Below are 19298 nucleotides of genomic sequence, written 5' to 3' on the forward strand. Positions count from 1 at the left end.
GAAAAAAGCTAAATGAAAGCAAAGCCTTCAAAGTGGCTCCAACTTCAGGCCAGCACCACAGTTTAATTAAACAAGGAATTACGGGATTACATAGAGACTCTCATTACAGGCCACTTGAGGAGTCTTCTGGTGGCTGTCTTTTTGTCTCCCAGAGCTCACGCTGCACAGTTCTCAACGGATTACATGTGGCCGTAGGACATGAGGCCGCATTAATTAAATCAATTCCTCTGCCTTTTCTCTTTACAAAGATTCATTTCCCCCCAAGTGCCAACTCCTCTGAAAGTCTGCGGTAAAAATATACTCATATACAAACAGCGCTGTACATGTAGCAAATATCCCTTTGTTGATTTTAGGGAAGATTGCGACAAAACAGTTTGGCTATATGTTGCCATAGCAATACTCAAGGCCAGAGCAGAGGTCCATAGATCACCTTCCAAAGGCACCTTCTGAACCCTAGGGGTGGCTGCAGCTTTCATTTCAGAGACAGCATGGAATTTATTTATGCTTTCCTACATGCTGTTGGATTTCAGACGGGGGGGGGGGGGGGGGGGAGAAAATCCACCAATATCCAGCCTTGCTTTGCATCACCAACCCACATACTGTAGTTATCTGGGCAGATTCAGCCTCACTCAGAGATTGGTCCTCTTAATGTTTCTGATTGCCATTCTCAACTACCCCCCTACAAATTGCCCACCCACCCAAATACCACCCTGTTTTTTTTTTCTTTCCACCAGCTGCTGAATAAATAAAAGCTGAAGAGATAAATCTAAGCAGTGCATTTCGAGAGGCCAGAAGCTTGAGAGAGAGGTGCATGCATGACTGATGAGTATGAATCCTGCCACATCTCATTCTGCCCTGGTCACAACAATTACAACGTCATTTAGCTGCCACAGCAAATGAGCAACTGGGTCTGCACCACATGATAGAAAGAGAATAAGTTTGAAAGTGTGCTCCAGCTGAAGGTCAGCATCTCTCTTTTTCTATCCCGCACTATAATGAAGATGGGATTATGGTAATGAAACAGATGCTGGCGCAGATACGAAGCCCGAACCCGAACCTCATCTTTGTCTCAGAAAAGAGATCCCGCAATTGGCATGCTAGGTCCCTTCACACAAATGGGCCCATGGCAAGTTCACAGATATGATGAATGTGCTACAGCATAAATGGAATAGAGTAAAACATATGCTGCCTAGAAGCTCGGCTTTGGTATACGGTAAATTGGACAAGATATATCTGTGTTAAAATTCCAGAGTACTTCTCGAGCTGTTCGTCTGTCTCTGTAATAATGAGGAACATCCTAATTATAATAAAATGACATGTGATTCTATTTGCAAGTTCAAAGGATGCTGACAAAATGTTCTTGTTTATCATGAAATGAGACCATAATTAAGAAGTATTAAGAAGGCAATATTCCTTAAAGATCCTCCAGAGATTACTATTTTGTCAAATGCCTAATGTTGGCGTGAACCTGGTTGGAAGCCTAGTGAGTGATTAAAAATCATTTAAAATGTGATTTTTTTTTTTACTTCCTTATTAATTGGAACAAAAAAGTAACGTCACATTAGACTCCCAAAGGACAAAAGACAGTATACTATCTTGTTGCATTGAAAACTCCTGAATTATTCAGGCTGATTGCTCCTGCTTGTCGGATTTCACAGAACAATTAATCATATAACCAGCAAACATTTAGATTATTGATTCAGCCCTTCAACATCAAGTGAGCTAAAAAAAATTAACAAGAAAAGTAAAAAAAAAAAAAAGTACAGCAATCCTTTCAAAGAATTTTCACTACATAATGTGTGTTATTGAACATCATCAGCCTTAGGCTGTAGAGCCCTTTAAAAATGGCTGAGTCCAGGATGGTGATTAACTGCTATGGGTGAAGTGTGACTGGGGCCAAAGAGGAGTCATGACCACCCAACACAAGCTCCTCTCTTCTATCTTTTCCCATCAACCGCCAGCACCAGTGAAGCAGCAGATGGGATATTCATCATCACAGCCACACTTTCTTCCTCTCAGCCCTCTTTTCACTCTTGCTCTCCTGCAGCCGCTCCTGCCGGCAACTAAAAGGGCCTGAGGAAATGTGGCACTCCACAGCTGCACATTCTTGAAAGGGCATTGCACTTAGCACGGTGGCAAACATTTACACATTTGTCTTCATCAGGCCTGGCAGTCTAAACAACATTATAGCTTGTGTCACACATTAGCCAGGGCACATTATTGCTCTCCTCATTTCCAACAAGCGACGATTAACAAATTAGAGCAATACATTCGGCCTCTCTGAGCCATGGAAAGTAATGGGCCATGGCATATAGGCTCTGTCAATATACTCTATGCACTACATGGACTATTATTTACAATCCAAAGTGATTCTTCAGAAGACCACCCCTGTATTGTAAAGAGCTAATTGTAATGCAATGATTTGTTAAGGAAGAAAACAGATGGGGTATTTTTTTCATTCTGTGCAAATTCACAGCGGAGGAAAATCCATTCAAATCACACTCGGCCCTGCCTCACAATAAATATAAACCACCATTATCCATTTCACTTTAAAGAAACTACACCAAAACTGCCACAAAAAAAGCGTTCTCATCAACCACTGTAATCCAACTCCAACCTCTCTCCAGTTTCTCTCTTGTTTTCACAGTTGTTCCAGTGTCCTCTTTATAGGTCAGTTGGAGCGCAAGGAAGAGGGAAGAAATACTGTACAAACAGACTATTATAATCTCCTATCTCTGATGTCCATCTGCTACAGAACAGTCCATGTGGCTTGAGGGTTGGATTTAAACCGACCTGTCAATTCTAACATCTGCGCAAAGACTTGAAATGCAGCAGCAGAAGGAGATGGAGGTGCAGACTGACAGAGGGGTTAAAAAAATGCACACATAATAGAAAAACACAAAACAATACATTAGAGTCTGGCTGAAACCAAGATAGGGATTTATGCAGAAATTAGGTTTGCTGTACTTTATAAATGCTAAACAATTATGTAAATGGAAATATGTACTGGAAAAGGACACACAGTGTACAGCGAATGATTGAGTTGTTTCATTTAAATATTTTACTTTGATTTCTTTACCTGCATAAACTATATTAGTTTTTAGTTGTAAATGTATTTAGTTTCATATTTTGAAAAAAACTTCTACAGTATAGCTAATTTTTTAAGACAAGCTGGCAAAATGCAATGCCAGTGTGTTTAGAGGTGACACTTCTTCTACCCAGTGTCCATTCCTTTCATTCCATGGGATAAAAGCACATCCTCAAAAAAAGAAGAAGTTGTATAAGAAAACAGAAAAAAAAGAAGAAAAGGGGGGGAAGGTTCTATAATCAGCCAGCTCCCACAACAAACAATTAGCTCTCTTTTCTTTCTGTTGCTGTGCACAAAAAAGTTTGGAGGGGAAAAGGGGAAAATGTGAAGGAGAGGTGATGGGTGATGCTCTTTTATAGGTCTTGTCATGTGCTTGAAGGCTCAGTGGTCTTTTTGTCCATTGCCTATGTGTGTGAGCGTGCTCACCTTAAACAACAGAGAGCCTCGGGGGCCTCCCTGGCCTTTCAGGCCCAATAGAGGCAGCACCTTAGGGGACCATTTAAGCCTGAAAAGAGGGCTGAAAACCCTGCACAGCTCTGTGGGGCATCAATAAATGCTGACATATTGACTTTCTGTGCCCAAGCGCCACTGGAAAGTGCTGCCTGCATATTAATCCATTAAGGGGTTGGGGAGAGGGCCGGCACCATGGGGAGAGGGGGGGTGGCCAAGGATGGTTTGTGTCTCTTAGGTTTTGAATGTCCTGGAATGTGCCAGCCGCATGTTTGGTCTACAACAAGGTTAAGAAATGCGTCGTAATCTAGAAAACTTTGAGTAAAGTCATCTGTGTCTGGCTTGAGTCATAGTAACACATAAGAGACAGATTTTTTTGCTTTGGTTGCATAGCCTCTTGACATTTCATCACCATATTTTAAGTGCACATAAAAATGTCTGAGCGCCTTGTCCATCCCTGCTCTGAAATTTAAATCTGTGCACTAAGAATCAAATTTCTTAATATTGCTTCAGGCCATATGAGGTGATGGTAGAATTGCCTTTTGCTTGCTACATGAAAAGTGGACTCCATTGAGAAATGCTGAGGCAGACAACAAAAAACGGAGAAAGTTGTAATTCGGTTTCTACCTGCCAGCATTGTTCAGACTGCAGGTGAAAAGCAGGTGTCCATTTACACCAGCCTCATTCGCTCTTTTTTAATATTGAATTCATTTCCTGGGATATGGATCTTGATAATTGAGGTCAAAAGCAATCAAAATGGTGGAATTTAATCACATTTCTAAAGGAGGAAGAGATTCAGAAGAAAATCAGACCTTTAAACTTGCATGCCTTAATTGAATTCCACTTTAATACATTCTTTAGAAAAGAGCTTACTTGCACAGTTAGAACAGCACCACAAGAAAGGATTTCTCTGTGGAGAATGTAATGTATCATTTATATTATATAAATTTATTTAGTATGTTTTCAAATACTCCTGGACTGGAGATAAGAAAATCAGTGCCAACATGTTTACTTCAAACACACTGCAGGTGAAATTCCAGGGAGTTTCCTGAACCTGAAGCTTTTTGGATAATCATTACAATTTTAAACTGATAATAACTATTTAAAAAAAAAAAAAAAAAAAACATTTGTCGTGAAGGCATTATTTCTTAGAAAGTCTTTATCTGCACATTCCAATAACTGCAGCATTTGTGAATCTCTCTCAGAGATAAACAAAAAAGTGCTGACTGTCAGCTCTACCAGTGATTTAGCTTTAAGATTTAAAAATAAATCTAAATATATAGATGCAGGCACCATGTGGATAGCCTGAGGCTTAAATCAAACACTTTTTTTCTTTTAAATTAAATGTATAACCTTTTTTAAAGCAGATTAATAAACACAACAATGCCATTTGGCCTCAATGAACCTCCTTAGAGATTATAGTGCTTTAAAGTGCGTTATAATGTGGCCTTATAGTTGCTTTCCTTTTTTTCCCCCTTTTTTTTAAATGCATGAAACTAAGAAGAGGTTTCTTTTCAGAGATCTAGAGATCAGCATTTGAATATAAATTCAATATTATTATTTAGTCAATATTACTAACACAGCATACTAAATACCTATATTATCTAAGCACTGCTATAAAACATCTGTGAAATCAAATTCAATCTTTCTTAGTCAAACACTGACCAAAAAAATTACAACACTTACTGCTTTAATACTAAGGGGTATTTCAGAGCAGTTATTCAAAATGGTGACACAAATGAGGGAGAAAATCAGTGTAAAAATAGCCTGAGCCCATTTTGAAGCTGCATGGGGAGATGGGAGCAGGTCCTAACTGTCCTCCTCCTCTCACAGTGCCCAACGCTTTCACGTTATAAGATGGTGGAAAAAATCTGAGCACATTTCTGATTTGTAACACTCTAGGAACATGTTTATTGTCTTTGTGTGAGTGCACAACGTATAAATAAGACTAATGAAGAGTCTTGGGGTGAGGCTGCTGAAGAGCATAAAATGGGAAATTTTATGGCCTTAACTAGCATGGGCTGATGTTGATTTTTAAGCTATTGGACTATGGTGTTAGCTGCTAATCATAGGACTGATGCGGGACAAATGTCTCTCCACTTAATTAGTGCTAGACATTACATGGGCCATGCTTCCACTGTCATCTCAATCGGGCTGAAATTTTAGCCTTTGCAAACTGGAGGCATGCAATGTCGGACATCTTCTTTATGAATAATAATTTAAAAAAAAAAAACCTTTAGGGCAGAGCTACACAAATTAGAGACACTTCTCATTGAGAACAGGTCTGAAAATCTTCTTTCAGTTGCCATCTTTCATCTTTTCTAAGCATTTGGCTTTGGTCTATTTTAATTTTAACCATAATGGTGCAATGATTTGTCTGTTGTCATTTTAATGGAATTGTGAAAAATAAATACTCATTTCTTAAAAAACAAACATTCAATTTTTCATGCACTAAATGATTATGTTGGTTGTGGAAAAAGCATGGCATACAATATTTTCAGCATTTTTGTAAGATGAGAACTGTATCTTTGCAATAAATGTAGCCTGAGGCCTTAATTTAACTTGTCTCTGCTGTAATAACCATCAATATCAGCAAATTTCCACAGCTTTGGAGACTCATGCGCCCAGATGATCCAAAAGCAAACACTCTTTAATCAACACCTATTTGTCTAATCAACAAATGTATCTTTTACAACATCTTAAACAATTGTAGTTATTTCACAGCTTGTATTTAGTGAGGTATGGTTACAAGTAATTGCCAGCAAGAAAAGTGTTTATGTGCTGTCAGCTTATAAAACCAACACAGCGCAAGAGAATGTCAAGCACTGTCAATGCCAGTGTCAAGCACTGACAATTTCTTTTCCAAACAACATATAAAATAAAAATAAATGGAAGTTCATTAACTGTTTATGCAACTTATTTAGCCAATTCTTTGGCGTTTATCAGCATGGAGGTCTACATGAAGTTATAAATAGGTTTGTGAAAATTATAAAAAAAAATTACAAAAGTATTGTTGCTTGGGCACATTGTTGCGTCTAGTTGTTGATACATGCAAACACCTAAATGGTGTTTGCAAAAAATCATCCTGGGTCAATTCAAATTTTATTTAGAATTTAAGAATGCTTAAAAAAAAAAATTGGTACTGAATTTTTATAGTGTTCACATAATGTCATTTTCCATAATCTGGATATGGAAATAATGGCATAATCTTGCCATGATCACCTAGCAATTATATCTTTTCTTTGTTAAATCTGTTTACATAATATCCAAAAAGTAGCATGTCAGGGTGAATAGATTGCCGTGCCCTCCACCATGTCCTGCAGAACACAATTCGTGTGAAAGTGTGGGCCAGAAAAGTCACAAATCACAACACCCATTCTTCTTAAGCCACAGCACATTACACACAAAAGGACTCTTTTGTTTTTGGGTACGTTTTCTTGTTTGTTATAATTACTCAGACCTGAAGACATGTCTTTCTAATGTTGTTGGTCAATAAAAACAAAGTGCATGCTTAATATATTGCAAAATATCTGTACAGTAAAACACACATGGTAATTCACCAACATCGCTCCTACTATTTAATTCCCACCAATAACTCCTAAACTCTAATTCCCACCAGTAACATTTTAATGACCTCCCACCTTTATTGATTCAAAAATATATACTTTTGCCTGAATATAATCTAAAGACATAATTAGTAATGTACACACTTACAACGCAAAATTTCAATTTTATTTTGGCTGTTAATACTTTCCATATAGTAAAGATTACTTCAGATTACTTTGACAAGCAGCATACAAACATTTTGAAACCTTTAAACCTTTCTGCAGCAGTCAAAGAAATGCAAATTCTAACTTGCATTAAGACAACATCCAATGCTACAAAAAGCCAATTCCAAGTCACTCACTTGGAAAACAGTCTGTTTTAGGGTCTTTAAAAAAGGGTTGACCCTTTTCTTTTTGGACTTGAGATTACCATACTTCTCCCAGGCCTGTGACACCTGCTGCCCACTGTGGGCGTGCAGAACACAGACTTTTACTTCAAGCAGTCTAAAGACTGCGGCTCAGCGTATTGACCAAGGGCAAGAGTGCCCAGCTTGGAGCCCTCCTACCGCAGATGTACATTAATGGAGGAAATATACTGATCCCTGCAGCCGAAAGAAAAGGCTCTCCTTTTAACATGCTGTTGTCTGACTTGATCATGTCAGTTTGATAGAGCCCATTCAAAGTTATTCATGCACCCACCTTTGAGGAACAATGGCAGCCAGTTTATAAACTGTCTCCCTGCTTGCCTAAAGGCTTTGGGGTCTTTTGTTTCACTCCTCTTAATAAACTTTTGGAGGAGTTAATCAACCTGCTTGAATGGTCAATGTGGAAAAGCCAAAAGACACCAAACAAGAGAGTTTCCCCTTTTCTCTCTCTCTCTCTCTCTCTCTCTCTCTCTCTCTCTCTCTCATATAGAGTGACTGTATTTAAGTGGGCTGTGGAGGCTGTGAGACAACAGAATGAACTTTGCTCAAACAAATGGCTGGAACATTGAAAGAACAAAAGTGGTTTTAGAAAAAAATAGAAGAATATTGACTTTTTCATTTCTTTAAGCTGAAAAAAAAACACTTTTTTTCACCAACAATAACTTTAGCTATGATTTGCCATTATAAGCTATTTTAAACTAAACCATTGTTTAGGCTTCTGATTTTAAATTCAATCTGGTCTTATGGAAAATAATCAATTGTTCAGTAGACTAACAGATTTCTACACTGACTGACATTTTAGAGAGCTAAGTAAAATACAGTTTTAAAATGTGCATGACTGTCACAGAAAGGAGTAAATGTAAATGGGTTCATTTGAAATTGTTGAAGTGTTTGCAGTGGATTACTCGCACTTTGTTCTTGACAGGAAAATGACATCCAGGTAAATTATTTACACATTTAAATATTCCTTGAGCGTCGTGTGCAGTAGTGCTAGGGAAGTGTTTGTGATGGAGGTTCCTGTTTCAATTTCCCTACACGCAGCTTTGTAAACAAAGATGATCTATTCGAAATGTACAGGCTAAATGCTACTTTTCACTCAGAGACACGCTTGGGTTTTTATAGCTGCCCTGAAGCAGCGCTTCGCCTGGTCAGTCTTGTGGAAGAAGTGCCTTTTGTTAGCTGATCAGCGTCCCATCGGCTCTCCACACAAAACTCTCGGCATTTTGTCGGCGAAAATGAAAGCGGGATTAACGACTGGCTACTGAACACTCCATGGCAAAGGAGCGGGCCTCGACCCACCCCCGTCCCTCACCCTCATCCCATTAAAAAAAAACCTTTCCACTTTGGTAACTCCTCTTTTTGGTATATTTGTATTCCCAAAGAGACCATTAATGCCGATAGAAAGTGAAACGAACAATAGGCTAACAAAAAAAAAATCAACAAGTTTTCCGAGTGCTCAAAGCTGGCTTCAATCCCGTCTCTTGGCTTAATATAGGCTACTGGCTAATTAACAAATTACCACCCACTCTTTTTTAAGGCACCACAATTGTCTCCGTGATGTTAAAACGACCGCATAATTAGCTGACAGTAACAATAAACCTGGTCAATTTGCTTCATTATTTGCTTCATTATTCCTATTGATTGTTTTAATGGCTGTTTTCTTTACAATATCGATTATGCTCGATCTGTAATGGCGCTTGTTCTTGGAGCTCAGCAGAGGTAAACAGATAGCTTTTATTTGATAAAAACAGATAGCTTTTATTTGGCTCGGGTCAGCAAGAGTTCTCTGGGATGCCAGTTTTATGGTTCCGCATCCAGCACTGAAGGTGGCTGGGCGATCAAAACCACTTTTGTGCCACTACATAGGAAGCCCGAAGGCCAACACTTTTATTGCTGTCAGCAGGAGTTTCCCTTGTCGTTTGTTCATTTTGGTCTTCTGATCTAGCAAGACGTGGTGCACAGCGCGGTGCCAGTCTGCATGAAGTGTTTCCGGCCCGTTCCTTCTGAGCCATCAGCCTTCAAAATACACTCATATCAATTACTGCATACATTCGAGCTGAAACGTTTAGTTAAATAGGCCTTGTTCATGAGTGGTCAAGTATTTTGTGCTCAACATTATTTGAGACGCAAAATACCCGTAAACCCCTGCCGAATGACTCTATTGCATTCTTTAAATAAAAAAATAAATGAATAAAATTCGCTATTTTTTTAAACCGATTTCGTTCAGATTGCACCCAATCTCTCATAGCAAGAAATATTTTAATTAATAAACGGACAGGTTTGAAGGGAGCACAGGCACTCTGTAATATGATGAACTCTCATTGTCGTGGTGTCACCACAAGTGTTTCTGATAAGCAAAAGCGCCCAAGGATCAAAAGACTTTAAGCCTCTCGATTTCCCCCAAGCCACGTCCAACCTTCTCCACAACCTAACGTCTATTTCCGTCCCTCTCTCGTGCCTTTGAATATAAACGCATAAGGAGTTTTTGCGGTAAACACAGGATCTGCCCCAGGTGAAACGGCCTGCAGACCTGGTTAAAATATGTGATCCAACTTATATAATATTGCATTATGCAGTGATGAGTGGGTCTCTCGAAATTGATGTAGTTAGTTTTATTATTAACACCAGCTGCTTTCTGTAAAATGGAGGCTATGAAATACATTACGTTCGTGCTCCTGGAGTGAAAGTGATCTATGTCGTCCAGTAAACAGTGAAAAGATTTTTTTAAGCAGATATTATTAATTAATGAATAAATATTTGAACTACCGGACTACATCTAAAATATGAGCTGATTTCTTTCTTTCTTTCTTTCTTTTTTTCTTTCTTTCTTTATATATTCATTTATTTATTTATTTTAAAAGATGGACATTTATTAAGCTTACCAAGTAGGTCTATTAACCAAGCACAAATCAGCATTTTTGTCAGATGAAAAAAAATCTGAAGCTGTTTCAGAAGAATACAGAAAAATACACCGTTAGGAAAACAATAAGAGAAACTGCGTGTGTGATGTTCTCCAGGCGAACACACACAATGCTGCAACCTAAACTAAGAAGATGTTCCAGTTCACAATGATGGTCACTTTTGCTGGTTTGACTAATTTGATCCGTTCCACGAATTACGCAACTTGGTTTCTCTGGATTTAGGGAGTCAGTTTTATTCTATGCTGAGCCCTATTTCCCTGCAAAGAGCACCACTAAAATTAAACGGCATGTAAATCATTTATTCTTCAAACGGTTGCGGTTCCGGTTAATCAGTTCTAAATAGTGTCCTTTTTAACCATGATCTCTTACCTATTATTATTATTATTGTTGTTGTTGTTGTTGTTGTTGTTGTTGTTGTTGTTTTTGTTGTTGTTATTATTATTATTATTATTATTATTATTATTATTATTATTATTCCTGATGCTTGTTATCCTGTTTATAAATTCATTTTAGGCTGGACTATATATTTCCCAAAACCAGAATTCCAGTGAAATGTGATGGGAGGCAGCGCGGTGAGGTTAATCCGAGTTTAATACACTGATGCTCAGCACAGGAGCGCGGCTCTGATGATTGTGTTATCTCTTCCCAACATTTCGGTCTCCCTCAATTTGAACCCAGCCCTGTAGCTGCGAGAAAGTGCAAATGGAGTGACTCTCTGTGCCTGAGGAAAAAAGGTTATTAATAGCGAAATAACTTCCCCATACTTTCACTAAACCTCTGTCTGTTACCATTTCGGGTAGATTTGTTTGAAGTGCTCTCCTTCTCCCTTTTTTTATTTCATAAAAATATATTTAGGAAACCTGCTGCTAGTAATTGTATTTTTTTTTTTCTAAAAACAGGACTATTGGAGTCTTTGACTGGTTACTGTCTTAATCGTGCGCTTTGATTTGTTATTAATGACAACACAAATGTAAGTTTGCATTTTACTGCGATTTTTAATTAAAACTATTGCATTGGACGCCTTTTACTTGCAGTCTTAGGCTTATGTGTGATTCCAAAACTCGTTTACTTTTTTCCCCTTAATTAAGCCTATTTCTTTCTCTACCGCACACATAGCCAACATGGTAGCTTAAGTCATTGAACAGACACAAGTTTTGTCTCTCCGTCGTTTGTGTAAAGATGAGGTTTTTACTCTATATCACCAAAATTAATCGACTGGTATTGCAGACGTCTGGCTGTATACTGGTATATATATATATATATATATATATATATATATATATATATATATATATATATATATATATATATATATATATATATATATAATATATTTGTAGTCCAGTAAAGTGATAAGGATCATATTCAGATTAATGTTTCCCTGCGTAAAACTTGGCAAACTAATAACCAATCAGTCAGATTTATTATCAGAATATAATCAACGGAATTAATTTCTTGGTACTTAATGCTGAAAACTCACATCCTGCATTCTACCTATAACTGATGGTTACGAGTAGGAGTAGCAAATTTCATGTAAATGCGGAGTAATTAGGTTACAACGAGCAGTAGATCTGCTGTGCTTTGATTAAATGTGGGACTAAATAAGAGTTACCACTGATTACCAGTGTATGCTTAGACTTGTCTCTCCATATGTTATACGGATTCGTTTGGAGTGTCTATCACTTTCCATTCCTTCCAGCATCCGCTAAAGCAATTGGAAAGTACAATAAAACAAAATAAATCAAATATCTATATGAAACCCTAACAACTACGCAAGAAGCTAAAATCTCATGAATTTGTGCCCAAGGCTAGCCGGCGAGGAGCGTTTAGAGATGAAAGTGGAGAGAAATAAAAGGCTCAATTTAAGCTGCTTTAAACCCCTTCATCGTAACGTTTGTGCCGAGTGCTGGGGAGTGAAGGAGCTAAATACACTGCGCACTGTGCCTGAGAGCTATTACACCCCTGCCCAGTATCCGCACATTCACAACACAGTTTCCATTACCAGCTCTAATAAGTCTTGACGTTATTAAATGCCAGCAGGATGATAGAGTGAAACAAGACCAGAGATGAATATTTTTTTTAAGGTTTGGAATAAAGCACTGTGTGCTGAGGCTTTGCGTTCATGTGCCACCGTGACAGCTAAGCATGAGAAAATAATCTCCAGCAAATAAACTGGAGACAAACTGTTCAAAGGCCGTGGTGTTAAAACGCAAAATATATGCTAAATTAATAAGTGAATATAAACTCTAAGCCAACATTTTTTTTTTATAAATAATTAAACATATATAAACTCTCATGCTGGGAGAAACAAAAATAATGCTGCAAAATGAACTGGGAAATAATCGACACGGTCATCATGTTGTCTTGATAATTTGCTGGTGTCTGGCTGCCCCTACTATACTACCTTACTTCATGGTATGTCAAAATACAACGGCCTATACCATGTACTATGAGGCAGTAAACATTTTTTTTTGTATGTAATACAATATTACCATTATCAGTAAAAAAAAAAATAAAAAAAAAGTGCTGTTGTTGTTTAATAGCCTATTATTTTTGAACAACCATACTTTGGCTCTTGTACCTATAGGCTGTTAATTCATGAGAGAGGGCTCATGAGTTAAGTCGGATTTTTTGGGGACCGGTGAAAAAAACGATAATTTTGCGCATACCAAAGTTCTAGCATGACGCTCCAGCACAGGTTACCATAGTTACTGCGGATAGCATTCTATGTTCACCTAGTGTGCTATTTATTAGGGAGGAATGGAGTTTAGGACGTAGCCTTAAATATGCAATAAATCTGAAACTCCAGCGGCAAGCTTGGAAAACGCTGCCTTAATCGTCTACATACAGGGTTAGGTGAAAACACCCACAATATCTCCGGGGGAAAAAATACCTAAACAAGACTCAACACCCAAAATGCAACAGTTAAAGAAAAAAAAAAAACAACAACAACAACAACACAATAGCATCATGCGCATTTTCAAGTGGGAATCAAATATTTTGCACTCTCCCAATCTTATTATTTTCCAGCAGCAGATTCCATAAAATTACAAAACTATCTATCAGTGGGGTGTATTGAATAATTCATCTCGCTTTAGTTCTTTTCTTGGTCTTTTGTTTAAAAGTTTTCTCTCCTCCTTTACGGTGTTTTGAATGTGAATGCACGGATCTAGTCCTCTTTTCCACGCCTCGCTTTTGGATCTTGCCTTTGTAACGCAGATTCTTTACTTTCAAGCCTTCAATAGAGTCGAGGCTTTTTTTTTTATTTTGGAGTGAAGTTCATCTTCAAGTTTCATGAATGACTGTCACCGTGAAGAAAACCATTTTCTGCGATCGTTTGAACACGGCAAAAAAAAAAAAAGAAAAGAAAAAAGAAGAAAAAAAAACCTTGCAAAGCGCGCAAACCCTTAAAATTATTATGGCAAACCAAGCATATATAGCCTATATACCGGCAACTGTGATTCCTAAATAATCCTAGGAAATAGCTAAAACACGCAAGATCACATTAATACAAATCATACACGCGTAGGTCATGGCGTAAAAATGCGTTAAGGTGAGAATGAGAGTGACACATGATGGCGTGCACCAGCGCGCAAAGTGGTGAATCTACCGAGGGTAATTGAATTTGATTGCCACATCGGTCATCTGTCAGGCACCAGTTTTCTAGAGAGCGTTTACGCAGCGCCGGAGGAGTCTGTTGTACAAACGCGGCAAGCTCTAAATACCTCCCGTCAAGGCCAATATAAATAATTAAGTAGGCCAGATCAAATGGCGCAATGACAGCTCAACAGCAGGACAAATCTGCAGCGTCGGTCAGACACCGCGCATTAACGCCAATAAGCATGCATTAACCTCATGCACTGTAGAACTCAGGTCCACTGAGTTAAAACCCAGAGAGCTAAACTAAAACAAAATCCTGCTAATTGACCGCAGTGAATGTAGATGTGTCTCGAATTCTGCACTCAAAAGAGGGGAAAAAAGGATCCAAGGACAAGGGATTTTTTTGTTTGTTTGTTTTTTTACCTTTGTCACCGAGTATGCCATCAATGCTGTGTTTTGTTTTCTTCTCCCCACTTTCATCTTTTTTATCGCAATCGTCTTCATCTTCTTTCCTGCCAAATCGGGCGCGAAGCACTCGGCTTATCGAGCTCACTTTTAAAAGAAATATATATATATATATGTATATATTTAGGGACTATTAATAATAATAATAATAATAATAATAATAATAATAATAATAATAATAATAATAATAATGAAAAACATAGAATTGTTGCATTCAATATCTTGCTAAAGAGGCAAAAATATGTCTTCGCTGTAGAGGTCAGAGGTGTGTGAATATGGTCATGGTATAAAAAGGGTCGCTTACCAGGTGAGGCCTCACCTGAAGGAACTGTGCTTCTGTCACACACCCCGTCCTTCAGCAGTTTGTCGCGTATTTCCCAGCTGAACATGCCGGGATTCTCCCGCTTGTACTCCTCGATTCTCTTCTCCACGTCTGGCGTTGCCACCTGCTTTTAGGATTAAATTGGAATACCAACGATCAAGAAATAAGAAGGAAGTGCAGAGAAGAGGGACATAGGAGACAGAAAGAATGAGTACAAAATTAGTTTCAGTGTTCCACAGTTTAAGGTTAAGAAATATGTGGAATATCTGTGTGAGATATAGGCCTATATTTATATTATTTATATTATTTATAATAAAATAAAAAACTAAATAATAATAGTAACAATAAAAACAATTATACAGCATGAATTTAGCCTTATTTCCATCCATCATTATTGTTGGGCTATTACAGGCCTAATAATATTATTTGTTTTTATTATTATTATTATTATTATTATTATTATTATTATTATTATTATTATTATTGCTGTTGTTGTTATGTCCCAGTTCCCAGTGATGGACGCAATAATAATGTTTTAATATAGTGTATACAACACAACAACAACAACAACAACAACAACAACAATAATAATAATAATAATAATAATAATAATAATAATAATAATAATAATAATAATAATAATAATAAAATGTTTTGAGCGAGCTACTTACCCTGGGTTTACTCCCCCCTATAGCTCCAGGGCGGATGGATCCTGTCTCCTGATACCTGCACAGGATTTTGGACACGCAGCCGTGGGAGACCCGCAGCTGGCGCGAGATCACGCACGGCCGAATTCCGTGATGCGCCATTTCCACGATCTTATGTCGGATATGATTAGGCAAAGGCCTGCCGTTAATAAAAACCCCGCCAAGCTGATTCACACGCCCTTGACCCAAAGGAGTAGATACTAGGGGAAAAGGTTAAAAAAAAAAAAAAAAAAGGATTAACTTGGACCGAAATTATGGTTCACAAAGAGGCAACTTTTGTCCCCTTAAAAATGTAATCTTATTAGAAAATAATATATGAAAATAAAAGTAGGCAATAAACCAGTGGTTACTGTAGGCTATTGATAATATCAACACGTTTGTGGAATTTCTTAAATATGCACAGCCGCAAATTTTATGTTTCATTATAGACATCCACAATATTTCGTTTTCTAGCTAGCGCATTTCGCTAAATTAAATACAATACACAGTGTAAAATGCGTTTTTTCTGATTTAAAGAAAATAACCTATTTGAAACACATTCGTCAAAACCAAAACATGTATTATTATGTAGGCTACTTATTAGAAATGTTTAACAAACAATTATGATAACTGAGTAAGCGAGCGTAGGCTGACTTTCTAAAAACTACGATAATCAAAAATCTAAAATAATAATAATAATAATAATAATAATAATAATAATAATAATAATAATAATGCATGAATAAATAAACAAATAAATTTTATATATAGAAATTCCCAAATGAATTATCCTAAAAATCGCCACAAAATTCAGCTGCAACACAGTCTTTTTCCTCCATGCTATTTTGTTTTATTAAAATACATTTACCAATATGTCGTCAATAATTTAAGAATGCCTGATTTCATAGACATGAGTGGCTCCATGGGCTTTAGAACAAGCTGTAAATATTTGCGGTGTCCGCTTTATTAGCAGTCCTGCTTTACAAATATTGATGTGCAGATTTGCTTCCACCTGCACCACTTGAACTCTTCAGTAAATCCTGTCTGACATGCCGGATCATTAGCAAGTTTTATTTCAACCACTTGGTCACGTACCATTTGCTGGGCACATGGCAATAAATAAATAAATACAAATGGGGTGCTTTTAAATTCGCAAACGAATCATAAATAGCATGTCACTAAAATGTTAAGACAAAATAAACGAATACATAAAATAGGCTTTAAAACTAAAGCTAAAATAGTTGGAAAGGGGCGCTCTGAGCATTATTTGATCGAAATAAAAAGTTTGAATCTTAAGTCATATTTGGAGCTAACCCACCTTCTAAGGGGAAGCCGGTGCGGGGATAGTTCTGTCCTGGTGCTGGCCTCATCATCCGAGGTACTGATCCCGGTAAAGACGACATTCTGGTTATATTTAGGAGGCGCAGTACAGGCCGATATTCAAAAACTGGTGTCCACACTCGATGTTCAGTGCTGTTTTGTAGACAGGAGATCCGAATCAAAAGCGAAACAAAACAGCAACAACAACAAAAAAAAACTGTTATCCAACCAAAGCGCGGAATGAATTTTAAAACTCCTAAACTGATTTTGTTTAAAAAAAAAAAAAAAAAAAAAAAAAAAAAAAAAAAAACAAGAAGAAGAAAAAAAGAAAAAAGAATAAAAGGATTAACGCTTCTCCTGATTTGTGGAGAGGGGCATGAGGAAAAATCACAACTGCCAACCTAATGTCGAGTGCTCGAGTGAGGAAGGAGGGGGAGCAACTCCTTAACTCTCTTTAAGTGGACAAAGGTTACTTAATTTCTTCGCAGTGTTTTCTGCAAAGGTCCGGCAGGTTTTGATGACAAAGTGTGCGCAGAGCTCGAGTAGTAGTTTAAGTGGACAACTTTTTGGCGCACGGTGCAGGAGGGAGGCTCGCGCGCGCCAATAGGCTCCCTCAGCTTTCTTTTATTTTAGGGGCGCAGCCGAGCTTTAAAGGACCAATCAGAGCGCGGCGAAGCAGCCGCTCAGGCACTCACACTTTTCATTCACTCCACACCACCGCTAGTGAATAGAAAACAAACAAAACACCACACTGCTCAGCTTCCTTTTCATAACAGCACCAGCGGGACAAGACAAACACAATGTTTTAGTCAACACTGCAAACATGCCTGATCTCATGCCTGATCTCTGATATCATTTTCAGCCCAGTGGTTATGACACACAGATGTGGATCACTTGCATACATCTAACACCGTATGAGTTTACAGAAATAAAGCAATGTAGAGCAATATATCTACAAGCACAAAGCCCAAAAGCATGCATTTTGCTTAATTTCAAAGTCACAGAGTAGTATATGTAATATAACAATACATAGCTGTTTAAAATTAATAGATAAATAAATAAATAAAAATAGTAGATGAATCTAGTTTACAGATGTTGGGTTATTCTAAGCAGCCTACTTTTATCCAACGTTGTTCAAGTGTGTCGAAGACTGGTTTCCAGCAGGATTAGACTATGTTTCCTTTAGTGATGATCGAAAGAGGAGTAAATGCGTTTATCTAACTCCAGAAAAAAGTTTACTGGGTATCCTACTATCCAACTGCTTATAATATAGTGGCGTGATTGGCGTGATGGTTAGTAGTGGCTTGAATGCTTACCTGTGATGAACATTTAGAAATATAGCGTGTACTACACGGTAACAGATGCACAGTGTTGCCATGCTTAGGCTATTAGTTTTTCTATATCGCTTTCTAACAGGTTAAAGGTCACACAGGTTGAAGCAAAACATGTTGGGCAATTTGCATTAATAGTTCTGTATGGTAAATAGTCTTATTGCTATTTCCCTTGGTTTTTTAGAAAGATGGAAACCGAACAGAGTATTTGACCTGATCCGTGTAGCAGTCTGACATTTAATGATTTAATAATGACAGTAGAATGTCGCTGACATCCAGGTAACTATAACCTGATCATGGATAATGGCTAACACTTTCCTGAAAGTGTCAAATATTAGCCTATTGAACATAGGCTATTAAATAGTCATACAACTTTTATTAAATAACTAAACAATTCATGGTTTAAAAAAATCATTCAAGCCGGTCGTTTCTTAGCCTAATTCATAATTAATACACATTTCACAATAAGGTTCACACATGCCAAGTCCCTGTCTGTTCTTCATCTATCTTTCAAATTCTGTAATGATTTATTTAAAAAAAAAAAAAAAAAAAAAAAAAAAAAACCCATACAATCCATCTGAGCGCCTTATCAAACATGAAGTTCATTTCTCTGCACACCTTCTCACTGAATAAGAGTAGATCAGAAGTCACCTGGCAGAATTCCAGATCACATCAAATTTTGGTTCTTGACTTGGAAAAGGCTAGTATTGCTTAAAAGGCTAATAACTACAGGCTGTGAACTTTCGCCAGTTAAAAACAAAAAACAAAAAACAAAACAAAACAAAACAAAAAACAGAAATGCAGAGGGTTTGCATTGCTTGCTACAATATAGTTGCGGGCCGTTGGGTTATTCATATACACGCCTGTGTTAACAACAACGTCGTCAGTAATTGGTGTAACATGAGATAGTACTGCCTCTTCAAAGCACACACGGTCCCCAGAGACCAAAATAATTAATGCCAGTGTGATACCTTACCATGAGGATGAATGTAAAACAAAGTTTTACATTTTAAACCATGCAAAATATTTAATAAAGATGCCAGTCATTCCCAACGTGCATCTGAGATTCCTCAGCTTCACTTGTCAAATGAAAAGCTCATTTATTTGATATTAAACACAATATGGAGGGAGGGGGAGACTATTAC

General features: G+C 37.5%; 1 protein-coding gene across 2 annotated transcripts in view; it reads right to left on the reverse strand.

Annotated features, from left to right (window-relative positions):
- pax7b (paired box 7b) overlaps positions 1-17370 on the reverse strand; it is a 48144-nt gene extending 30774 nt beyond the window's left edge. Inside the window, exons 1-4 of one of the 2 annotated variants that reach the window (XM_053686491.1) lie at positions 16821-17370; positions 15488-15723; positions 14814-14943; positions 14453-14581 (exon numbers count right to left, since the gene is read on the reverse strand). In XM_053686491.1, the coding sequence (XP_053542466.1) occupies positions 14453-14581; positions 14814-14943; positions 15488-15723; positions 16821-16905 (580 nt within the window). In that variant the 5' untranslated portion in view covers positions 16906-17370. Of the gene's footprint in view, positions 1-14452; positions 14582-14798; positions 14944-15487; positions 15724-16820 lie in introns of both variants that reach the window. The other variant, XM_053686490.1, reaches the window with a different exon arrangement.
- Positions 17371-19298: the final 1928 nt, after the last annotated feature.

Source organism: Ictalurus punctatus, chromosome 15, assembly GCF_001660625.3.
Source record: "Ictalurus punctatus breed USDA103 chromosome 15, Coco_2.0, whole genome shotgun sequence".
NCBI lineage: Eukaryota > Metazoa > Chordata > Actinopteri > Siluriformes > Ictaluridae > Ictalurus > Ictalurus punctatus.